The sequence below is a fragment of the Acanthopagrus latus genome, chromosome 6, assembly GCF_904848185.1.
Source record: "Acanthopagrus latus isolate v.2019 chromosome 6, fAcaLat1.1, whole genome shotgun sequence".
Classification (NCBI taxonomy): Eukaryota; Metazoa; Chordata; class Actinopteri; order Spariformes; family Sparidae; genus Acanthopagrus; species Acanthopagrus latus.
In genome coordinates, this window is record NC_051044.1 from 318,836 (window position 1) to 340,851 (window position 22,016).

Sequence of the window (22,016 nt, forward strand, 5' to 3'; positions counted from 1 at the left end):
TGAGCACACACAATCACACATGCATGCGCGCGCATGCACACACACATGCACACACATACATGCACACACATACATGCACACACGCACAGTAAAGTGTTTCCCAGCATTATTTTAAGGTCAAATAAAGAAAGTGTGGATAGAAATAGAAATCCTTGTTTGATTTAAAGAAGAAAGAATTAATGTAAAATCACGTTATGTTCAAAGATGGAGCGAGCGGCTTCAGTAAACTTTAACAAGGAGCAAAGAGAGATGATAGAATATCTGCTGCAGTGTGAGCTGAGTGTGTGTCGCTGTGTTTCAGGGCTGTGGGTTCGGCTACAGGTACACTCGTCTTCCTCACCTGCTGAAAACCAAACCTGAGGACGCCAACCTACCCAGTCTACAGAGTAGGTGCTCTGTGTCTGTCTGTCTGTGTTCAGATTCACTCCTCATTTTGTCTTTTATGGATTTCCATAAATAAATTGAGGCCATGACTGCTTGTCTACAGCAGGTTTATTTTTACTCCAGCTCTGTTTGATATACGTCTTTGATTATCACACACACACACACACACACACACACACACACACACACACACACACACACACAGTTGCTGGTGTGTTTTCTGCTCTTGATATTATGTGAAGAGTTTCTTCAGTGATGGTTCAGTGTGGTTCTCTGGGTGATAACATTTAATTTACAATTAAAATGCCTTAAAAAGAAACATATCTACGTTTAATGTGCTCAAACTGAGTTTAAAGTAAAAACACCAGATCCACATTTTACAGGACTCATGTGAAGACCAGCTACATTTGGACAGAATCAGGCTAGCTGTTTCACAGGCTTCTTTATGCTAAGCTAAGCTAATCAGCTTGTGGCTTCAGGTTGAGTGTGCACACAAAGAGCGGTGAAAGTCTGAGTCAGAGAGGACGAGGAGAGGATTTTACTGTGAGGCTCTCCACACGAGAACAACATACGATCTGCATCAAGGGGTTTATTCTAAGTACTGTGTCGCAGCCAACTGGGCCTTCGTCAGAACCTCTAAAAGATCCAGAGAGGAGGAGCTCTCAATAAACACAACACAGGAGGACCAACTCTTCAGGTCCAGACTCCTCAGGTCCAGACTCCTCAGGTCCAGACTCCTCAGGTCCAGACTCCTCAGGTCCAGACTCCTCAGGTCCAGAGAAGACAGACAGTTTCAAAGAGGAGTAAAAGAATCCATCCATCTCAAACTGGACACTCCCACACTCTGTAAGGACACTCTCACACAGAGTTTAAAGTTCTCCAGTTAGTCAGAACTGAAGAAGCCTCTTGGATAAGATGTGGAGCTTCTTTAACAAACTGAAACAAGTCCAGTTGACAACGATACAGAACTTGGAGGTACCAGGACCTGACAACTGTGAACCTTCGTTTATTCTCCTCGCTCTTCTTGCTCTTGAGAGATTCACCTTCAGCTCACCTCATCTGATCCTCATGCTGTCGGCTTCACCTTGTATTTAAGACCTCTGAGTCAATCTGGTAACTCACCTGTCTGATTGGACAAGTGGTCCAAATCAGTATTAAGGAGTGAGACATCTCACTTCCTTCTCTACTCTTGCACATGCTCAGTGGATGCAGCTGCTGGTCTATGAGCTGAAGAAGAAGCAAACATTTAAGTGATCCTGGGAACAGGAGTGTTGTCGGGTGGAGAGAGAGGACGTAGGTCACAACTGCTTAATAAAACTATTTGTGAGCGGAAACTAAACACAGACAGATTTATGAGCCGTCTGAAAGACAACATAAATTAACTGTTACCTTGTTTCTGTCATGTCATTGTAGACAGTAAAGTTTATTGTTAAACTTTAAAATGCCTGTGTTACATCTCTTTGTCTTTGTCACAAATGTAACAGTAGCCCTTTTTACACAGCGTCTCTGCATTATCTCCGGAGCGGTGATGATCATGGTTCGATGATGATTTACAGCGAAGCATCTCCGACCTACTGCCGTGTAATTCACACAGAAAGCCGGCACTGCAGCTCCTAAAGAGGCGGTGTCATGTTGACATTGGTGTGTTTAAGGTGTTTCCCAGGTGTTCCCTGTTAATCTAAACCCGCAGACAGTTTATAATCATATGGATGCTGTTATAATGTGTAGTGATTGAGATCCTGACACACCAAACATCCTGAAAAGTGACGAAGTTATGATTTTTATGCTAAATTACATAATTACATAATCACCATCAGTAAACTGGATGCTGTCTGACTCCCTCACTCGTGGGACGAAGGCCGTTTTCTGGGGGAAAGTTCCCTGAAGTCCCTGTCAGGAGGGCTGGCCGTCGCTGTGATTTATTTTCATCACAAACACTTGAGGTAAAGACAGGAGGACAGACGGGAGGACAAACGGGAGGACAGACAGGAGGACAGACGGGAGGACAGACAGGAGGACAGACAGGAGGACAGACACTTCTCCACATACAGCTGTAGTATGTTTTTCCTCATATAAGTTACCAAAGACAGTTACAGTTACTACGTTACTGTAGTTTGGTCCTGTAACGTTGCTGTGTGGGACATTTCTCTGTATTGAGTGAAGGACCTGTGCAGTTATCAGACTGTCAGACCGACATGCCTTCGCTCCGCGCCTCCAGCTTATCTCTTCACACTGGTTCGGTTCTCCAATAACGGCCCTGATACTACCTCCAGATGCGGATCAGTGCCGGAGTGAAATTTCCCCCCTCGCTGCATCTGAAACTTTCACACAGAGGACGAGGCGGAGAATTGGTGCAGGATCCCCGCATGCACACGGCAGTGTGAATGGGGCTCATGTTTAAGTCTCCATTCTGTCTTTATGAGAACATCAACCAGCACGAATCTTTATATGCAAACGCATATGTCAACAGCAAAATGTGCAAAATAACAATGTCAGACGATGGTAACGATGTGTCTGTGAGCCTCAGCTTCAGTGTCATCTCTTCCATGTTGTATCAAGCAGAGAAGCAGAGAAGACGAACTTGTGTCCTCTGAGTCCGACTCGGGTCACTCTGATGTGTCCTACATGAGCTGTAACCTGATACTGATCTCAGAAAGTGTGGGGGAATACTCCTTTAATCATTTAATTTGGTGTTAATCCTGCTTGCCGTGTCATCGTCCTCTGTGCCTCCGAGCTTCTTCTGCTTCTCTTTCTTTTCCACTTAATTGTGATTTTCTGCCTCCTGCATGCTGATTGACTTTCATCTGTGTGCCTTCTCATCTGCATGTCTTTCAGGAGATCTGTCCATTGCTAGTTTCCAAAGTAAGTTCTTCTCCAGCATTGCTTTGTTCTGTTGGCCCGTCCATATCCTCTGTCAGCTGCCACCTTTGTTTCTGTGTTGCATGAAGCTGCTCAGTCTGACTGTGTTGTTTTGGATCATCAGAACCAGTGATCCCAGTTAGTGAGGCTGTGACATCACCAGAAACGAGCTCCATGAAAGTGATGTTATCATTAGCTGCATCTTATCAGCTCTTAATGAAACACGTCATATTAACAGAGGAACGATGCAGCTGCAGCATCAACATCCTGCTACACTCAGTTTATTCTGTCAGTAACTCGTAACTAAAGCTGTGAAGCTCAGTTACATCCAGCAGACTCTGAAAGATGAATCAAATAAAACATGAACTATAATGAGAAAGTAAATAGATAAATAAGATGATTCAGACAAAGTAGGTCAATCAACAAAATTAATGTAACGTATGCCACCATATTTATAGTAATAATACAGTTATATAATGTCACATGAACTTATTAATTCAGTCATATTTATTTATGATTCTGTGTCAGTTGTGGTCCTTCATAATAAAGCAGGATATAGAGGAAGAACTTTCAGATTAAAAGTGGTTTCCTGTCAGAGGTGTGACCTCCGAGTGTCCTCAGGGTGATAATGGACCCAGTCAGAGGACAAACTGGGATTACTGGACTTAATGACTCCACAGTGTTTTCACCACCAGTCCCACAGGAGAACTGCTTCTCCTGACTCCTCCTCCTCCTTCTCCTCCTCTTCCTCCTCCTCTTCCTCTTCCTCCTCCTCTTCCTCCTCTGCCTCTTTTAAACATCGTGTCCCGTGAACACACTCTGCTGTCGTCAACTCATCTTGGTCCTCGTCTCATCTCATTGTTTTATTTAAAGGGACACTTCACATTAGAATTTAAAGCTTCTCTGTAAACGCTCCACAGTCGCTATAACAACAGAATATTCACGTTCTCATCCGGGACGCTATTATCAAACTAGACGTAAAAAACAATGACATTAATATGAATATGAGCGGCTGACAGCAGACGTCATGTTTCTGATAGATTGTGTTGTTTGTCTGATGTGTTGGAGACTTCAGTCTGACTCGTTAACGATCCTGAGATGGTGCTGTTCATTGGACCTGCTGGAATAGTTCCCAGTGAACATGGAGAAGCTGTTTCACTCTGAAGGAAACGTGTTCCTACATGAACTCTGACTGTTTGTGTCTTGATGTCACATTTCATTTCAGACGAGATGTTTCCGTGTAGACTCGAGGACCTGGTGTGATGAAGCTGCCTTGTATCTCCTGACGTGTTTGTGGTTGTTGTGTTAAACCTCTGTGTCTCACCTCCTCTCTCGTCTGATTGGTCTAGAGCCATGTCCATCACTGCTGCTGCAGAGACACATGGCGGAGCTGCTTAGTCTGGACAAAGACATGGCCGCCTCCTTCCTCAACAGTGTCCTCAACCAGCTCAACTGGGCCTTCTCCGAGTTCATCGGCATGATCCAAGAGGTGAGTGGACGTCAGGTGGTCTGTATGTTCACAACATGGGGTCAGTGTTGGGTTGTTCCTGCAGCTCATGGCTGAAGACAGATGTTTAAAGAGCGACATGTCTTCACTCTGACAGCAGGAACGTGACCACAGCTGATTTATGACTCTGTCATGATCTCAAGGAGAAAAATGTATGAAACTGCAGCTCTTAAAGGACATTAGAATACACAGGAAGCTTTGATAGCAGGAGTAGAAGTGAAGGGAACAAAACTACAGAAATGATCCGAAATAGAAACACTGACAGCAGCGAATGGGACCCTTAAATGCAAAGTAGCTAATGGCAGCTACAGTAGCAGCAGTTAGCGGTAACTTTGGCAGCAGGTAAAGCTTTCTGTCCAGAGTTGAGTCAGAGCAGCAGGAGGACATCAGAAAACACTCTGTGAGTGACAGGAAGTTAGAAATTAGCATCAAAACAAATTAACTGATTAATGAATGTGATGCAGCTCTATTTCTGTTCTATAGTGAAAAGTCAGATGACGTGACACAGAACACAGCACGTGTACCGTCAGTGGCTTCACCGATCGTCTCTCTGTGTTATTGGTCCTGTTCATTGCCTCAGAGCTCCTCCCCCTCGTGTTAGCGGTGGCGTTTCTGTCCATCTGTACGGAAATGTATTACTTTACGTTGAGCACTAGGAGGCGTACGTCTGTGATCATAAAACAATCGGTGTGAAGGAGGTGTTGATCTGTGGGAGCAGCGCTGATGCAGGAGGCCGTCCACATTAGAAATAGTGTTGAGCGTTTTATTTGTTTCCCTCTAATGAGATTATTTTGCTGTGTGGATAAATCCTCAGTAATACTCTGTGAATCATCCAATTTAGCACCGCTTTGTATTCTGATTGATCCTCATCCTGCGGGAATATCTGCTATTTTCAGCTCAGCAGCAGTTTATTGTTCCCTCACACTCAGCATCTGCTCCACAAACAGGCTGCAGCATTTAGTCTCTCTTCTGGTTTCAGATCCATCAGCAGCCGAGCTGTAAAACATGTCATCGTGTTCCCCTCAGGATCAGCTGACACCAGACCAGCTGGCTACTGACAGTTAGCTCATGTTAGCATGCTTCATTTTAATGTCCTCTCCTCCTCCTCATCCTCCTCCTCCTTCTCTCTCAGATCCAGCAGGCAGCAGAACGTCCAGAGAGAAACTTTGTGGACACTCGTCAGCTCAAGGTAACAACACACCTCCATCAGATAATGTGGTCCAGGTCCAGGTTCAGTCAGGTCCAGCTTCACTCCTCTCTGTGGACCGGTTCCTGGGAGTCTGGTGTGGGTTGTGTTGTCAGTGTTTCTGTGGTCGTTATCACTTTAATTAGAATTCACAGTAACCATTAAATCATCTTCAGATTCCAGATGTGCTGCAGATGGAAACAGTTTGTTTAAATGTAAAGACATCAGGTCCACTTTCCCTGAACCGAACCATCTGGGTTCATCTTGTCACTGGCAGTCATTTGACTCGTCAGGATGTTAGAGTCCAGGTGATGTGAGTCATTAGCTACAGGTTGTTTATGTTCTGTCTACATGATGGAGCAGAACCTCATGTGGACCTGTACTCCGGTCCTAAGTCAGTGAAGACTATGTAGTATGAAGCTCTGACGGGTCACTGTTCACCTGTCAGTGTCACCTGCCTCCCGCACAGTCAGCTGACCTGTATGTTGATGATGTCACATGTTGCTCCAGGTGTGTGCCACCTGCTTCGACCTGTCCGTCAGCCTGCTGCGGGTTCTGGAGATGACGGTCACTCTGGTTCCAGAGATCTTCCTCGACTGGTCCCGTCCCTCTGCTGAGCTGCTGCTCAGACGACTCGCTCAGGTCAGTTCAGTGGATCAGAACACAAGTCGGAACTAGTCGATTTAACTTTGTGGTACCTGTAGGTGACGTGACAACTAATATTTGATAGAATCAGTTTATAAACTCTGTTCTGTAGTCACATCCAGGCTTTAAACATTGGATCCATTTATTTTAACAAGTTCTTTGATTTAGTACTCGAACTACATCCATCTGATCAGACCGTCATAAGACACCTACAGCGAATCAACACCAAGAAGAAGAAGGATGAGAAGACGAAGAGGGAGAACAAGAGGACGGAGGAGGAGGAGGAGACTGAACTATTTTGTCTTCTGAAGACATGTTCATGCAGCCTCTGTTGGTCTGCAACATGTCACCTTCATCTTCTTCATCGTCTTCATCTTCATCTTCTTCATCCTCAACGTAGTGGAGAACAGATCTTTAGTTGAAGCTGTTACAGACGAGTCAGTGCAGCAACACAGATTCTGACTGATTCTTCTTCTGCTGCAGCTTCTCAACCAGGTGTTGAACAGAGTGACAGCAGAGAAGAACCTGTTCGACCGAGTCGTCAACCTGAGACTGCCAGGTACACACACACACACACACACACACACACACACACACACATATATTCATAACAACCTAAATCTGAAACCTCAGATATATTTTACATAAGACAATAATAAAGAATTTGTGTGTGTGTGTGTGTGTGTTGCAGGTCTGGAGAGTGTGGACCACTACCCCATCCTGGTGGCTGTTACAGGCATCCTGGTTCGGATCCTGGTGGACGGAGACAGACAAGGGTAAGACAGCTTCTCTTTTGTGTGTGAGTGTGAACAGGATTTTTACCCATGATGCACCTGAGCCCGTGTGGCTGCACATCAGATCTCTGATGGACAGTTGTTTGATGCTCGTGTGTTGGTAGAGTTCACTGAGCAGCTGGTCTCCGGTCAGCTGACCTCGCATGTTGAGACGCAGCAGCTGTCAGAGGAAACTAATGTTTGTTGCTTCTGCGTCACATTGAATTTAAATTAAACTACAACATGAACAGATGACGAGACTCTTGGTCAGCTGTGTCACCACATCAGTAGAAGTCAGACGTGGTGAGCCTGGCGAGGCTTTTCACCGAGCCGGACTGAACGAGATGTTCCACCAGTGACTCGTCAGCTCGGAGTGACACTGTGAAGGTCTGATGGCTGTTTGGGGATCAGCATGAAATGGTGGTGAGAAGAAATGAGCTTTGTAAAATGGTGTAATGGGAGAGGATCCCTTCAGGCCACCATACTTAAGACTGTGTCCACAGTGACGCTGTGTGGAGGATGATTTGGATTAAAGTGTTGAACAGTCCTGATGTGGCTGAAGGCTGTTTGTCTCTGTGGTTAGCTGATAATTAGCTTTAATCTGGAAAGAATCACATTCAGCCTCCTCAGTCCAGGACGTCTTTTTCACCTCTGGGACACAGAAGAGGAGAGACAGAGAAACAACTGAAAACTATCGAAGGCTGAGAAAAATACACCTGGAATTACATTTTCATGAAACTATATTTAAAAACCTGAAACGTGTCCAGGTAGCAGGTGAACACAGAGGATTTCTTCTCAGATCCAGGATCTGTGGAGAAGCTGTGGATCATTCTGGTGTCGACACGGTGACTCACACATGTATTAACACACACTCACATCCACGTAATGAAGGCCTCAGCGGGCGGATCACATGCTGTCGATGGGCTGCAGCATGCAGGAAATTCAATTAGTAGACGATAAAAGCTGCAGCTGGTGCCGAAGAAAACCACCGACGGACAGGAATTACATCCTGTGACTGATGCTGAGTCGTCACATCATGTCACTGACACCAACAGAACCATCAGCACCGTCTTCCTACATTAACTGAAGTACCCCGACATCACCTGACACCGGCAGGTCCTAGTGAAGATTGTTCCAGGAAAGAAGGGGCGATTCTGATCCGGCTCTGGGGACCACACACTGAAGGCTTTATTGATTTGGAACAAATTGTGTGCCAGTTGAAATCCATTTGATCTTGATTTCTGGAAAAAGTAACAGCTCTGGGATGTATACATGAAGATGGACCAGGGTGAAGGTCTCCAGCAGCAGAGGGCAGTGATGAGGTGGTTCTTACAGAGCAGGTCACCGTCATCACACAGTGGATCAGAACAAGTGTTCAACAACTGTTATCTGATCACTTAATGGAGATCAGCTGTGGTCCGAGTGTTGGACCTGGACCAGACCAGCAGTGGTCCGAGTGTTGGACCTGGACCAGAACAGCAGTGGTCCGAGTGTTGGACCTGGAACAGAGCAGCAGTGGTCCGAGTGTTGGACCGGAACAGACCAGCAGTGGTCCGAGTGTTGGACCTGGACCAGAACAGCAGTGGTCCGAGTGTTGGACCTGGAACAGAGCAGCAGTGGTCTGAGTGTTGGACCTGGACCAGAACAGCAGTGGTCCGAGTGTTGGACCGGAACAGACCAGCAGTGGTCCGAGTGTTGGACCCGGCGCTGCACCTTGAAGGAAGACACACTGGACTGTGTTCCAGCTGACAGGTCATTTAAAAACCAACAGTGTTTAAATAACATTCTCAACTCAAATCATGAAAATCAGCTGAACGGTTTTTGCAGTAAAGTGTCTGAACATCTGTCAGCCTGTCTGCTGCCTTCAGCTCGTCCCCTCAGTGTCCACATGTCCACCGACATCAGACTTCCTCTGATGGAAGACAAGTGTCTCCAGATGTCTCCTGTCGTCGTCCTGCTGACAGCATCGTATGTCCTTCATGTGATCTCCTCCTGTTTTAGTATTCCACCTGTTCTCCGCCGTCCATCAGGTTATTGATCAGGCATGTCTCTGTGTCCCTGACTCAGCAGTTTGTAATCCTTATCTTTCAGTCATCCTCATCATGGACGTCCCAGGAATGTCACTTAGTGAGTCACATGTTAATGAGTGTGAGTAATGTTAGTGTGACGGTCCACCTGGCTGCTCCTGTGTCAGCCCTGTCCTACAGCATGAGATGTCAGCTGGGCTCTGTTGTTCTTATGGAGGATGTAGTTTATACATATGAGACTTAACCTGGGACATCTGAACACCCAGCGAGACAGACGTCCTCCAACAGGGAGACAGACGTCCTCCAACAGCGAGACAGACGTCCTCCAACAGGGAGACAGACGTCCTCCAACACCAAATTCCTGTGTCAGTCCGACTATGATCGGATATTTAAGATGCATGTATACACCTTAGTCTGATTTAAATCGGACCTGATCAGATAGTCGGATTAAAACACCCAGATTATTTGATTGATAGTCTCATTACTCCTGCATGTTTACGATCCATCAGATCAGATTGTATTTTTGCGTTCTGCGCAGGCTCGAGGCATTTTCCCGGGGCTGTGAGCCAGAAGTAGAAGGACGGCGTTGTCTTTCCTCAGAAATCACCGCAAGCAACAGTGCCATTGTGCATCTAGTTTGTGTAATTATCATGTTCACCATATACAAAGTGTACAAAAATGTAGCTTCGTCTCGCTCTTTGTACACCATCTTTCTTGAATGCCGAGGCAGCTGGTGACGTAAAGAGGTCAGCCGGAGGTGTTTCTGTTACCACTAGTTGAAATGGGTACAGCGCCACCTAGCGTACCGGGGTGTGACATGCTTCAGCCAGTAGTCCGATTTTCTCACTGGCATGTATACTGAGATACTTGCAGTTGTCTGTGCATGTAAACGCACTGAGTGAGACAAACGTCTAGTGAACAGTGATGAGAGCAGCTGCTGACTGAGACGATGTCACATGATTTAATATTTAATAAGAGCGTTAGAAAGGTTGATTTAGTTGTAGTGAAGATAAGTTGGTGTATCAGTGACTAAACGGACATTTAATGCTGTCAGTGTGTCAGTGTTGCTGCTCTCAGATTTACAGACTTCAGAACGAGTTCCAGCTCTTTGTGTGTCCGTCCTGGTTCACTCTCAGCTCTCATGGCCTCATTTTCAGAGCTACCGCTGTAAGAAGTCACTGTACACTACCTGCACACTGCAGACAGACACAGACACCAGACTAGCTGGTAACATAGAGCAGCATTTACAAGATAAAACACACGGGTTTAACACAGATTTAAACAGATTCAGCAGTTAATGAGACAGATCCATCCTCCAGGAGGTGCTGGAGACCAAAAGCAAGAAAAGACTGAAGTGAGATTCATCAGGAGACAAAGACACATGATGAGGACGTGATGGTCTTAACTTGAGACGCCACCCTGACCCACATCCCATTTCTCTGAGGTGGAGCAGCCATGTTGGTACACTGCATGATTTACTGCTCATAAAAAAGCCTCACAAATATTCAGCTGCTGTCAACATTTCCTGTCTGACAAATGAGGTAATTAAGCAGCCGTGACCTCACAGGAGCTGAATCCACTTCAACAACAGAGTTTCTGAGTTTCTGGTTCACAACAAATGATCAGCCAGACGATGTGACAGTCAGGAATCAGACGATCTGTTTACGTGTTTATGTGTCAGAAGGATTCTGTCCAACACCAAACACAGATGTATGAGCTCTCTGCTGGTGTGCTGCAGCTCAGGTGGAAGTGGTCTGAGCTTTTTGCTTTGACCTGTTTATATGAGAGAGTTTGGTCCACTGGGTTTAACCAATCAGGCGTTTCCTCCTGTCTTAGGTCTTAATGCTAAGCTAAGCTAGCTAGCTGCTGGCCTGCTTCATATTTAGTGTCTGAACATGAGAGTGGATTAATGTGAACATCTGGAAGAAGAAGAGAGGGTCAGTAAATGTTGAACTGTTCCTTTAAAGTGAAGCTGATCAGTCTCACAGCTGCTGTCTGAAGCTGCGGTTTCTCAGGTGTGTGTGTGTGTGTGTGTGTGTGTGTGTGTGTGTGTGTGTGAGAGAGATCTCTTCCTGTTTTCAGTTCTCACATGTGAGGCGTGAAGTTACAGCCGGCTTCTTCTCTCCGCTCAGCCTCGCCCTCCTTCTCTGTTCCTACATGTTTCTGTAACCTTCACCTTTCTGTTTTTGTCTTTCATCAGACGGAGATGTAATACACACATTATATACTTAATCAGCTCTAATGTGATGGAGGCTGATGGAGGCTGTCTGTAGCGTGGGTGTAGTTAGTGTAGTCAGACCACAGGAAGGCGCTCTGCACATAAATGGACTGTCTGATGGAGGCTCTGTGATCAGTATCAGAGTTGTTTAGATGAATTAAAGCAGCTGTCGTCCACAGTGCGGCTGTGAATTGATACATTTGGGGTTTAAGACTGAGCTGCTGACGATGGGACCTGATCACTTCACTGGAAAATGTGTAACTTACTGAATTGATTGGTTGTAGCTAGCTAGTTAATCACACTAACGTGAGCTCCATGAGTTGATAGAAATCATCGTCTCTTGTTTTGTAAAAGAATCTGAAATCTGCACTTCATGATATCATGCTAACAGACGGAGGCTAAAGCTAACAGGGTGTTTGGTGAGTGTTATCTTATCTCAGCTAACACTGGACGAGCAGGACAGAGCTGCATTACATTACACATTTCATTTGAATTCCAGACGGTTATTTCCTCTCAGAATACCAAATGTGTGTTCACCTGATCAAGGACATAAAGACGCTCACCTGATGAAGGTGTGACAAACCTTCAGCGCAGACAGGTAGAGCTGTGTGACATGCAGGTCAGATTCTTTGTTTCAGAGTACTGAAGTGAAGTGAAGCGTCAGTTTTTGTTCTGCTTTTGATAAAAGCATCATTCTTTATGTAACATCACGTCAGACTGTCGACTCACCGACAAAATCATCAGCACACATTAGACACATAAAAACAGAATGTGTATATATATTTATATTATATAGTTATATTTTCTACTTTTAAAAATAGTTTATATTGTTAATTTGTTATATTTTCTATTTTTTAAATAGTTTATATTGTTAATTTGTTATATTTTCACTTAATAGTTATGTTATGCATGCACCAACATCACCACAACAAATTCCTCGTATGTGTAAAATCGTACTTGGCAATAAAGCTTTTCTGATTCTGATTCTGATTCTGATTTTGTCCTCCAATCAGCCCGACCCGTCAACCCGGGATCTGATTCCATCAAGGACTCTTCTTTAGTCTCACCGTCACCTTATTGCTCCCATTAGTGTCCACACATAATGGTATTTATTGACCAGTGAGTGTAGAATACGTCAGCACTGTGTTGATGCTAACGACAAGCTGCTCATCCAAGCAGCTTTGGGACCTTTTGGTTTTGGCTGGGCCGACTCCACAAGGAGCAAAAACAATATGTCTTTAATACTTAACTGTAAAAGTCTGTTACATTAGATTTAACACAGAATATGAGCATTTTTTCCAATATTGGTGAATTGTATTTATGTACCGTTAAAGTTTTAATCGTTAATATTCCTCATGTTTATTTGTATTGTATATGTGTATTTAGTTGGACTTGACTTGGGACTTGGTCTTGACTAACTTGAGTGTGGACATCTCCCCACGTCAGTCAACATGTGTGACTTCCTGTCACACACTGACACGATGACTAACGCTGCATCAGGCTGGAGATGATGAAGTATCTCACATTATCATTAGCATAGTTAGCACGTCTTTCACATCGTGCACAGCTGGGCCCATTCATCACTTCATTCAGTCAGTCGCGGTGCGTCGCCTCACCTGTTCTTCTCTCTGTTCACTTCATCAGTCGGCCACTCGGAGGACGGACAGAAGCAGAGACCAGGTTTCTGTCTAAGTAATCTACTCAGTCTTTATATTTTTAAGCAGATCAGTGTAATAAATCTTTTGAGGTGAGTGTCCCTCACTGTAAAATCCTGTCACTTTAAACATGTTTGTTCAGAAATCTGTCCAGAAAATCCAGTAGAAGCTTCAATGTGTTGAAAATATCATCAGCTGAATGAATGTTCAGACGTCTCCTGTGTTGCCAGCGGCTCCAGCAACATCCTGACACACTAACAGAAAACAGAATGCACATCTCGTCTCCACAGAACCACTTTGACAAATCTCATGTTCCAGTTTGCTGACAGGGAGCCGGCCGGTGCAGACGGATCAGTTTGCCTTCACAGAGCCGGTTCTGAGGCGCCGCCCCGCTGATCTCTTTTAGATCTTCAGATTTTATGGCATCGTGTGTTTTACATTTGTTTTAAGGGATGCATGTAATCTGATGCTGGTGACAGAATGATGAAGTGTGGCGATCCAAATCTTTAACGTCCCGATGCAGAGGTCGAACAGACGCTGCGTTCAGGCACCATCATCAGTTTCATCCTTCTGGTTTTTACTGAATAACTTCACAACCACACAGACGACCTCCATCTGTCCAGAGCGATCAGCACAAACATCTCTGCCTCCATGTTCAGTTGAATGTGTTCAGTTCATAGTGACGACAACAACAGCACATAAATCAGCTGGGACTTTCAAGATAGACTTAGAGTTCAGTGATAGAAACAAACCTGTGTTTATTGACTATCCTGAAGAAAGCTAAACCCCTTTTGCAGGAGCAGATTTAATTTTTAGTTAGCTACATGTAGGAAATGCAGGCAGAGCAGCGATCCATCTAACTGTGGAGTTGGACTTTGTTTGTCACTGTGCTGCCGAGCTGCCAGCTGATTAATTGAACGGGAGAGAAGTCGCCCCCTGAACGGCCTCAAGCTGCGTTCTGAACTCATTTCACGTCCTGATGCAGCTCACATGCAGCCTGCTTTACTAATAGTGTTTGACCAGTCGTGGGTGTTGAAGTATTTGTGTGTAATAAATCAGAGAGATGCTGTTCCAGTTATGTGGAACTGCAGTAAACCAGCACAACCAACTGGATCCAGGGGAACCGTCTCCAGATGGCCTGTTTGGGTCGGGCACAAAGTCATGAAAAGTATCTGGTCTCACACCGACATTAGGTGGGAAGTAAACCTCTCAACACCGACGGCTCTGGTACTGTTGACAGAATCTGGACTGTTTGCATCACATCTATCTTATGCTAATCTGCACTGCTGAAGGTTTGCGGTTTGCCTTCAGAGGAGGAGAGAGTGAATTAGTGTCAGGTTTTCTGTGGAGGACTTGAGGTGGTAGTCTGGTATGAAAGCTGCTAAGCACTAGTTTGTGGAGGCCTCATAGTCTGGAGTTTTGGTTATTGGTTGTGATGGAGATCAGTTTGTCTGTGTAATCATAGGTTTGGTTGAGGTGGTTGTATGGTTAGTTGCTTAGTTTTGGCCAGGTGTGAATATGGTTGGAGGTGTTTCAGGTTGGACTGGAGACGGTGTTGTTTGTTTGTCGTGCACGTGTTAGAATTTAATATTTGAAGAAGGAATGTTTCTCGTTTGGGATTCATTCATAAATCTTGGAAGTGTTGCAGCGGTTGTGTCGGGGACGCCTCCCTGGCAGTCGCCTTGCTGGTTCTAGTGTTTTTAGTGTATAAATACCTGCTGTGAGTGAAGACCAGGGATGAGATGAACAAGTTTCTGGGTAGGTAGTTAGTGGGAAGGCATCTCAGGGACGATTTTCTTGTTGTGGTGTTTTGGTTCAGTCTCCATCAGATGAACTTTTGAATTGTTGTTCAAAAGAGCAACTCTTGAAGCTTGTTGAGCATTATGACGTCGATATTGGAGAAAAACGGCTAAAGGAGGAAATGAAAGGGTTGTTGAGGGCTGCTTTAATGGAAAATGGTGTTTTGCAGATTCCAAGTGGCAATGTTGCGTTTGTGGTTCCACTGCAGTCGCTTTAACCTTTGAGCAGCAAAAAGAGCTGTTGCTGTTGCAGATGGAGAGCGATATGTGGGGATAGAAAAGGAATGGCTAAGGCAGTCTCTGGAAAAGGAAAAATTGGGGTTGCAGCAGTGCCCATCGGATCTGATCAAGGCACGAAAGCTATCGGGTGATGCTGGTGCTGGGTGTTCAGAAGTCTGTAGCATCTGGTTCACAAAGTTGGGAAATGTTTGACGTGGTTGATAACTTGCGTCTCGTACTGAAGTTTGATGAGGGAGATCAGACAAGTTTTTTCCCTTTTTTGAATGTGATGCTCATGTGAGAGTTTGGTCTGAGGCTGACCGTGTTGTTATGTTGCAATCGGTATTGACAGGAAAGGTTTTGGAAGCGTATTCAGCACTTGGTGAAGTTGACAGCCAGAATTATTCTACTGTTACAGAGGCAGTTTTGAAAGCTTATGAGCTGATACAGGAGGCCAATCGGCAGCGTTTCGGGTCCTGGAGGAAGTCTGATAAACAGTCTCATGTTGAGTTTGTAAGGAACTTAACTAAACACTTCAACAGATGCTGTTCTGCATTGGAGATTACTAGTTTTAAAGATCTGTGTGATCTGATGGTACAAGAGCAGTTTACAGACTGTGTTCCTCCCGAGGCTGCCACTGAAGCTGCTGCTCTGACAGGTGAGTATGTAGCGGCACATTAAAGTGTGTTTCAGAAAAAGCTACTGCTAAACCTGTCGGTCACTCTGCTAAATGGTCTTGGTCTTGGTTTGCAAAAATGAATTGTGGTTCACTTTCAGTTGGTTTCTGTCAGTAGTTATTGCCATGATGGGGATCACGCAGAGTGTCCTGGACTGAAAAGCAGCGTGAATCGTGCTGGCTGTTATTTTTACACGATGGTTTTAACCTCACAGCCACCTCGTCCGTCCCCTCCTCACTTCTTCCTCCGGTCGCAGGCTGCTCTGTGTCGGCACAGATGGATTTGAACAGTGATCTTTGTAGTGGATTTCATGGGTCCATCGAGTCTCCGTCTCCTCTCTCTGCTCACATAAGGACTATTAACAGCCCTCTGCCCCCTCTCTCCCTCCACAGGGTAGAAAATCAATGGTGCTAATTATTGTCCATTACCTCAGGCTGAAAGACATCAGAAGCAGCTCACAGCCATCCACAGATTAGATTGAGACCGAGGCTAATTAGCTTAGCAGCTTTGGACCATGAGAGGCCTGGGCTCTGGGGATGTTGTTTCTCTGCAGCACATAAGCTCTGCCTGCTGTGATTTTTATTGCTCTGTGCGGTCGCTGCTGATCCCTCTCAGCTGGAGGATTGTTTTTCAGTGCGTAATCACGTCCCGTTGCGACTGGGAGGGTAACTGGTTTCAGGAATGTTTCCCTCTGGGACGCGGTGCTGGACTCGTCTGATGAAGGACATGCTGAACACATGAGACACACGAACATGCGCTCATTTGGGATAATTGTACGAAAAGTCCTTCAGAGTGACAAAGATAAGAAAATGATGAGTTGTGAAATGGCCGCTCGCTGTGAAGCGTTGAGAGAATGAGGTGATTTCAGTCGAGGAGAATCAGGAAGCTTTGCATACATTAAATTCAGCTTTTGTCAGCAGAGAAGGAGACGTAGTCAGAACCTGCAGCTCACCAGGTGCTGAAGTGAGACCTGTCACCTGCTTACAATGTCCTGGTCCTCCTGTGTGACTACATAGAGACTTTTAAAGCTTTCAGATGAGACGACTGAATGGAAAGATGGGGATGGTGATGAATGTGGTGAAAGGAGCAGCAGTGATGCAACGTGAGTGAGAGACGTGGTGATAACATCTGTGAGCTCGTCAGGAGGAGAACAAAGTCCTCGTTAACCATCAGGAAGCAGAGGACGCTGTCAGGCTCTCACTCCCAGAGAGGGAGGCCGACTCGGTCCGGAGGGCCGACCGTCACGCTGACTGTTCAACGTTACAGTTGGTGATTTAATTTGCCAGAGACAGTAACTACAACAACATGAATCAGACAAAGACACGTGTTGAAGTTTTTGCTCAGAATCTCTTCAGATAATCTCGTCAGTTGACAGCAGGAGCTGCCTGACTGTAAAAACCACCATAGATCCGTCTGCTGGTTAGGGTTAAGAACGTGTTCCCACTGTAGAACTGACCCGAGTGTCAGGATCAGGTTCTGGAGTCCTCCGGTCGGAAGGACTGAACTGTTCATGATCCCCTCAGGATGAACCAACTCTTCATCTACTGCCGTCACCAGGGCAACATGACAGGTGTCCAAACACCTGCAGCACTGATGACATCATCAGCCTCAGCTGTGTTGACTGATGATAAGCTAATGTTAGCATGCTAACACACTGAACTAAGGTGGTGAACAGGGCTGACATGCGTGACAGAGTCGCTGACATATTTAATGTGTTTCGTGTGTGTGTGTGGTTCTGGTCGGGCTGAACAGTCCAGTGTGTCGTGTCATTAATCAGTGCTGCTCACAGGACTGAAGACACAACATTAATTCACTTCACTACATTTGTTCCCTTCAGCTTCAGTGTAAGAATCAGATGTCGGCGTCAGTGATGAGCAGTCAGAGCTGATGTGACTGAAGCGTTTGATCAGTTCTGATTCTGGTGGTCGGTCAGACTTGGTGACGCTGCACTTTATTCAGTTTGTTCTCTGGTTCAAAAGTTCACAGTCGGAGGATGAGATGAACATGTCTGTCGCCATGACGACAGCCTGACAATTTGTTTGTGTGTGATGGTCGGAGGTCATTTGCATCATTAATGTGGTTTGGTCGTAGATTTGATTTACAAATTGCAGAAATGTTCCTGACATTGTGGAATCGGTCACAACGAGACACGCTGAGGAGAGAAAGTGTCAGAGATCAGAATGACAAACCGTCTGTTAGAGGAACCAGACGAGACGCACACCAAGTTTCTCATCACATTTAATCACACGAGAGTGCAGTCGAAGTACATTTCAGTCACACGTCACCTCTCTGCTGTAGTCTGATCTAAATTACAGCCCCAGTTCAGCCGACAGGCGTGTCAGAGCTTTACACAGTCAGCAGCAAGCGTTGTAGTCTAACGTGAGAGCAGAGCAGCTCGCTGCAGACGCTCCTGCTCATTATTCATTCAGTTATTTATTTATTTCTTTATTCATTCTTTATTCTTGACACGCTCCAGTTGGCACTTTTAACTCTCTATCCCTTTGCAGTCTCAACATGTTCTACTTCATTCATCCTTCATACAGTGATGTAGTCTGTAGTCCTACAACCAGGAATCATGTTAGTATGTTAGCATGTTAGCACGTCCTGTCCCCTCGTCTCAAAGTCCATGAGTGTGTTGAATGTGTTTCCAGTTAAATGTGTGTAATAAGCTGTGTGTCACCACAGGCTGAACATATTTTGTTCTCTAACATAAATCATCATTAATGTCCCACAGTGTAACCATGAAGCTCTTCATGAGTTAAAAACAGTTAGCGGTTGCTAACGAGTGTCCGAATGAGACCACAGAGGTTGTCGGGGACATTAAACGTCCTCACAGCGAACACGGAGACTCATCTACTCACTAGTCCGTCTTCATCTATCTATCTATCTATCTATCTATCTATCTATCTATCTATCTATCTATCTATCTATCTATCTATCTATCTATCTATCTATCTATCTATCTATCTATCTATCTATCTATCTATCTATCTATCTATCTATCTATTTGTCTGTCTGTCTGTCTGTCTGTCTGTCTGTCTATCAGTTCAATACATTTATTCATCTCTGTTTGTGTGTGTTCAGGTTGTATTAATAGATTTTTGTGTCGAGTAAATATTGTAATAATACAATTCAAATGTGTATTTTTAAAGATATCGTCTAATGTGAGTGAGTCTCTGCAGTGTCTTGGTTCTGTTAGCAGAACTCAGCTGCTGATGTGAGGTGTCACAAACAAACGTGAGCTAACGTTAGCCTGTAGCGTCCTCCTCCTCGTCACATCGCTTCTTTTATCTAAACTTCGTCACTTAGCAAGAAAACCAGTTACAAGACACGTGTGAATGTGTGAACGCCCTCTAGTGGACAGTGTGTCAGCTCCACCTGCTGACACTACATCAGTCTGTGTTTACAGAACAGCATGTATACTCATAACAACTAAATAAAAAGAGTGTGTGTGTGTGTGTGTGTGTGTCGGTGCTGAAGCAGGTTTCCTGTCTTCCCTGTGGTCTTCTGTTACCGTGGAAACAACAGATTGGAGGTGGCAGATGCTGATGGTCAGAACGAGAAGGCAGGTCTGAGAAAAAAGGATGAGGAGGTGGTGTGGGGGAGGAGAAGGTGGAGGAGGTAGTGGGGGCGATGGCAGACACATGAGGGGTCAGAGGGCAGCGGGTGGAGCGTCCGGCGGAGGCTTGTAGTGGCCTCCGGGCTGGAGGAGAGAGTCCAGGCTGGATGTGTAGATCTGAGAGAGAAATAAGGAAAACAGAATGAGTGTTTATGTTTCAGCCATAAGGTTTTATTATCACAGTGAAGAGGATCATTTGTTAAGATCACCATGCTAAATTCCATTAGCATGTTATTGGTAATTGCCATTATGTGTTAGCATTGAGCTCACAGACCAATGCTGCGTTCCTGCCTGCAGACATCTGTGTCTCAGCTGCTCCACACCAGAAGTGAACCGAACACCTGATGTGTGTTTGACAGGTGAAGACACGAGTCAAGTTTCCTCACACGAGCTAACAGACGCCATCAGGTCTTACAGAGCGCTTTGTTTCCCTCAACTGAATCAACTACATTAAACGTGTGAAGTCGTCTCACGCCTTGAAGCTTCCAGCAGCGTCTGTCCTGAAGGCTTTCTGATTGAATGTGAAATGAAGAGCAGGTGCTGCCCAGGTGCTGCCCAGGTGTTGCCCAGCTGATCCTCCCTGCTGACAGGACACTCCTGCAGGTATAGAAACCATCAGTGTGTGTGTGTGGATGGGCGGAGGAGTGTTTGTCTGTGCAGCAGCAGTAAGTTGGCAGCACTGACGGAGCAGATGGAGTCAGAAACACAGCTAACATGATAAATAAATGAGCTCTGATCACATCGCCTCATTTATTCTCCTTAGTGTAATTCATTTGTTTACACATCTGACACTTATTAGATTTAGTGGCCCGTCAGCAGCCTGCAGACCTGCAGCCAGTAAACAGACTGGAACCAGCTGTGATTCATTCAGCCGGAGTTTAGTTTAATATTTAAACATGTTTTTCTCATAACGACATTTTGAGATTGTAACTTCACTTGAGTTTGTTTACATCAGCAGTGAGGCATCATGGGAGTAAAACCTCTCTGTGACTCTGACGAGGTCACATTAAAGTTTTCTTAATGTTACGTTTCGTCTCCTTCTCAGACCTCCTTCCTCGCTCTGATGTCAGAACACAGCTCATCATCGCGTCAGATGTTTGTAGAGTGATGTCATGATGTGACTGTTTACACCTCAGATTTCAGCATCACAAGGTTTTTCTGCTGGCACATTTTGATCCCTCTGAACTCTGAACGTAAGCTGTTAGCCTTTGTAAGCTCCAGCCTTCAGCTGCCTGTCGAGCATGGGCCGTGCTGGTGTCGACCCGCAGTGGAAACCTTTTCTTGATTCCTCTCAGGATAATCCAGCTACAGGCTACAATAACTCTGGTTGTTAAAAATGGCAGTCAGGAGGTTCAGGTTGTTCCTGGGTCATGTTGACTGTGATGTATGAGTTGTACTGAGATGTATCCAGTTCCTCTGGTTGGAGAAGCGGCTGTGGTTCTGCTCGGTGGACAGAAGAATCTGAAACAGTTTCCTGCTTTTTTCCTCTGCGCTCTCCTCGCTGGTGGGAAGTAGGCGGGGCTCAGTTGGGAAAAGGTGATGTCACGTATTTAAAGGCACCAATAAGGACATTTGAAATGAAGCCTGATCAGTGTGGATCAGATCTGATCAACCCACATCCACACGGGTCTGTAGTGTTAAAGTACAGAACCGTAGGCTGTTTCATGTTTCAGGTGTTGCTGCGTTACGTTCGGACCTGAGGCAGGTGAGAGCTGGTTCTGGTTTAACCGTCGACAGCAGAGTCTCGTCTCTTCAGCGGTTTGTTGGTCAGGTGTGAGTCTACAGAGAGATGGAGCTCTTCTTCATGTGTCTTTTATTTATTCTGTGGTGCTGATGAATAATTGAAGTGATACGTTTTAGTGGAGCAGAGAGCATCATGGGGGGATTCCTCCTTAATGGAGGCTGAAGAGTTTGTTCAGACAACATCTCTGTGACGAGCGACGCTTCAGCAGCTCCTTCAGATCACTCAGATCTCAGACGTAGAGCCGGCGCCTTGTTATCAGAAGGTGGCTGGTTTGATTCCCCTGGTCTGCATGTTGAAGTGTCCTTGGGCAAGATGCTGAACCACAAACTGCTCCTGATGTGCTGATTGGCAGCTTGCATGGCAAACACCACCATCAGTGTGAATGTATGAATTACTGTAATTATTATTATGATAATAAGCAATTACATAATTACTGTCGCTGCTGTGTGGATACAAACGGCCGCCGTGTGACGGACGCAGATCCTTTAATCTGATGTGGGCGATCACGTGACCCGCAGGAGACAAACAGATGGTAGAAACAGAACCACAGTGATGTTCTGAAGAGCTGAGAGCTTTAACTGGAAGCACTCAGAGCAACCGCACAAAGAAGTGGACCTGCAGACAACCGGGCTGTAATGATCCAGAAGTGATCCAACGCTGACTGATGAGCTGTCAGGGCTGAAAAATCTATTAGTTGTGAATAT

The 22,016-nt window shown here is 45.3% G+C and overlaps 1 protein-coding gene across 9 annotated transcripts in view; it reads left to right on the top strand.

Moving 5' to 3' along the window:
• The window catches only part of LOC119020741 (E3 ubiquitin-protein ligase RNF123), a 93,291-nt gene that overhangs the window by 20,359 nt on the left and 50,916 nt on the right, over positions 1-22,016 (top strand). For 7 of the 9 annotated variants that reach the window (XR_005075408.1, XM_037100309.1, XM_037100310.1 and 4 more), the window contains exons 31-36: positions 302-386; positions 4,593-4,732; positions 5,883-5,939; positions 6,447-6,578; positions 7,065-7,140; positions 7,273-7,357. Coding sequence is in view for 8 of the 9 variants with exons in the window: in XM_037100309.1 (XP_036956204.1) it covers positions 302-386; positions 4,593-4,732; positions 5,883-5,939; positions 6,447-6,578; positions 7,065-7,140; positions 7,273-7,357 (575 nt within the window). In the remaining variant the exon portion in view is untranslated. Of the gene's footprint in view, positions 1-301; positions 387-4,592; positions 4,733-5,882; positions 5,940-6,446; positions 6,579-6,749; positions 7,021-7,064; positions 7,141-7,272; positions 7,358-19,927; positions 20,155-22,016 lie in introns of those variants that run through there. The other 2 variants (XM_037100311.1, XM_037100312.1) reach the window with 2 other exon arrangements.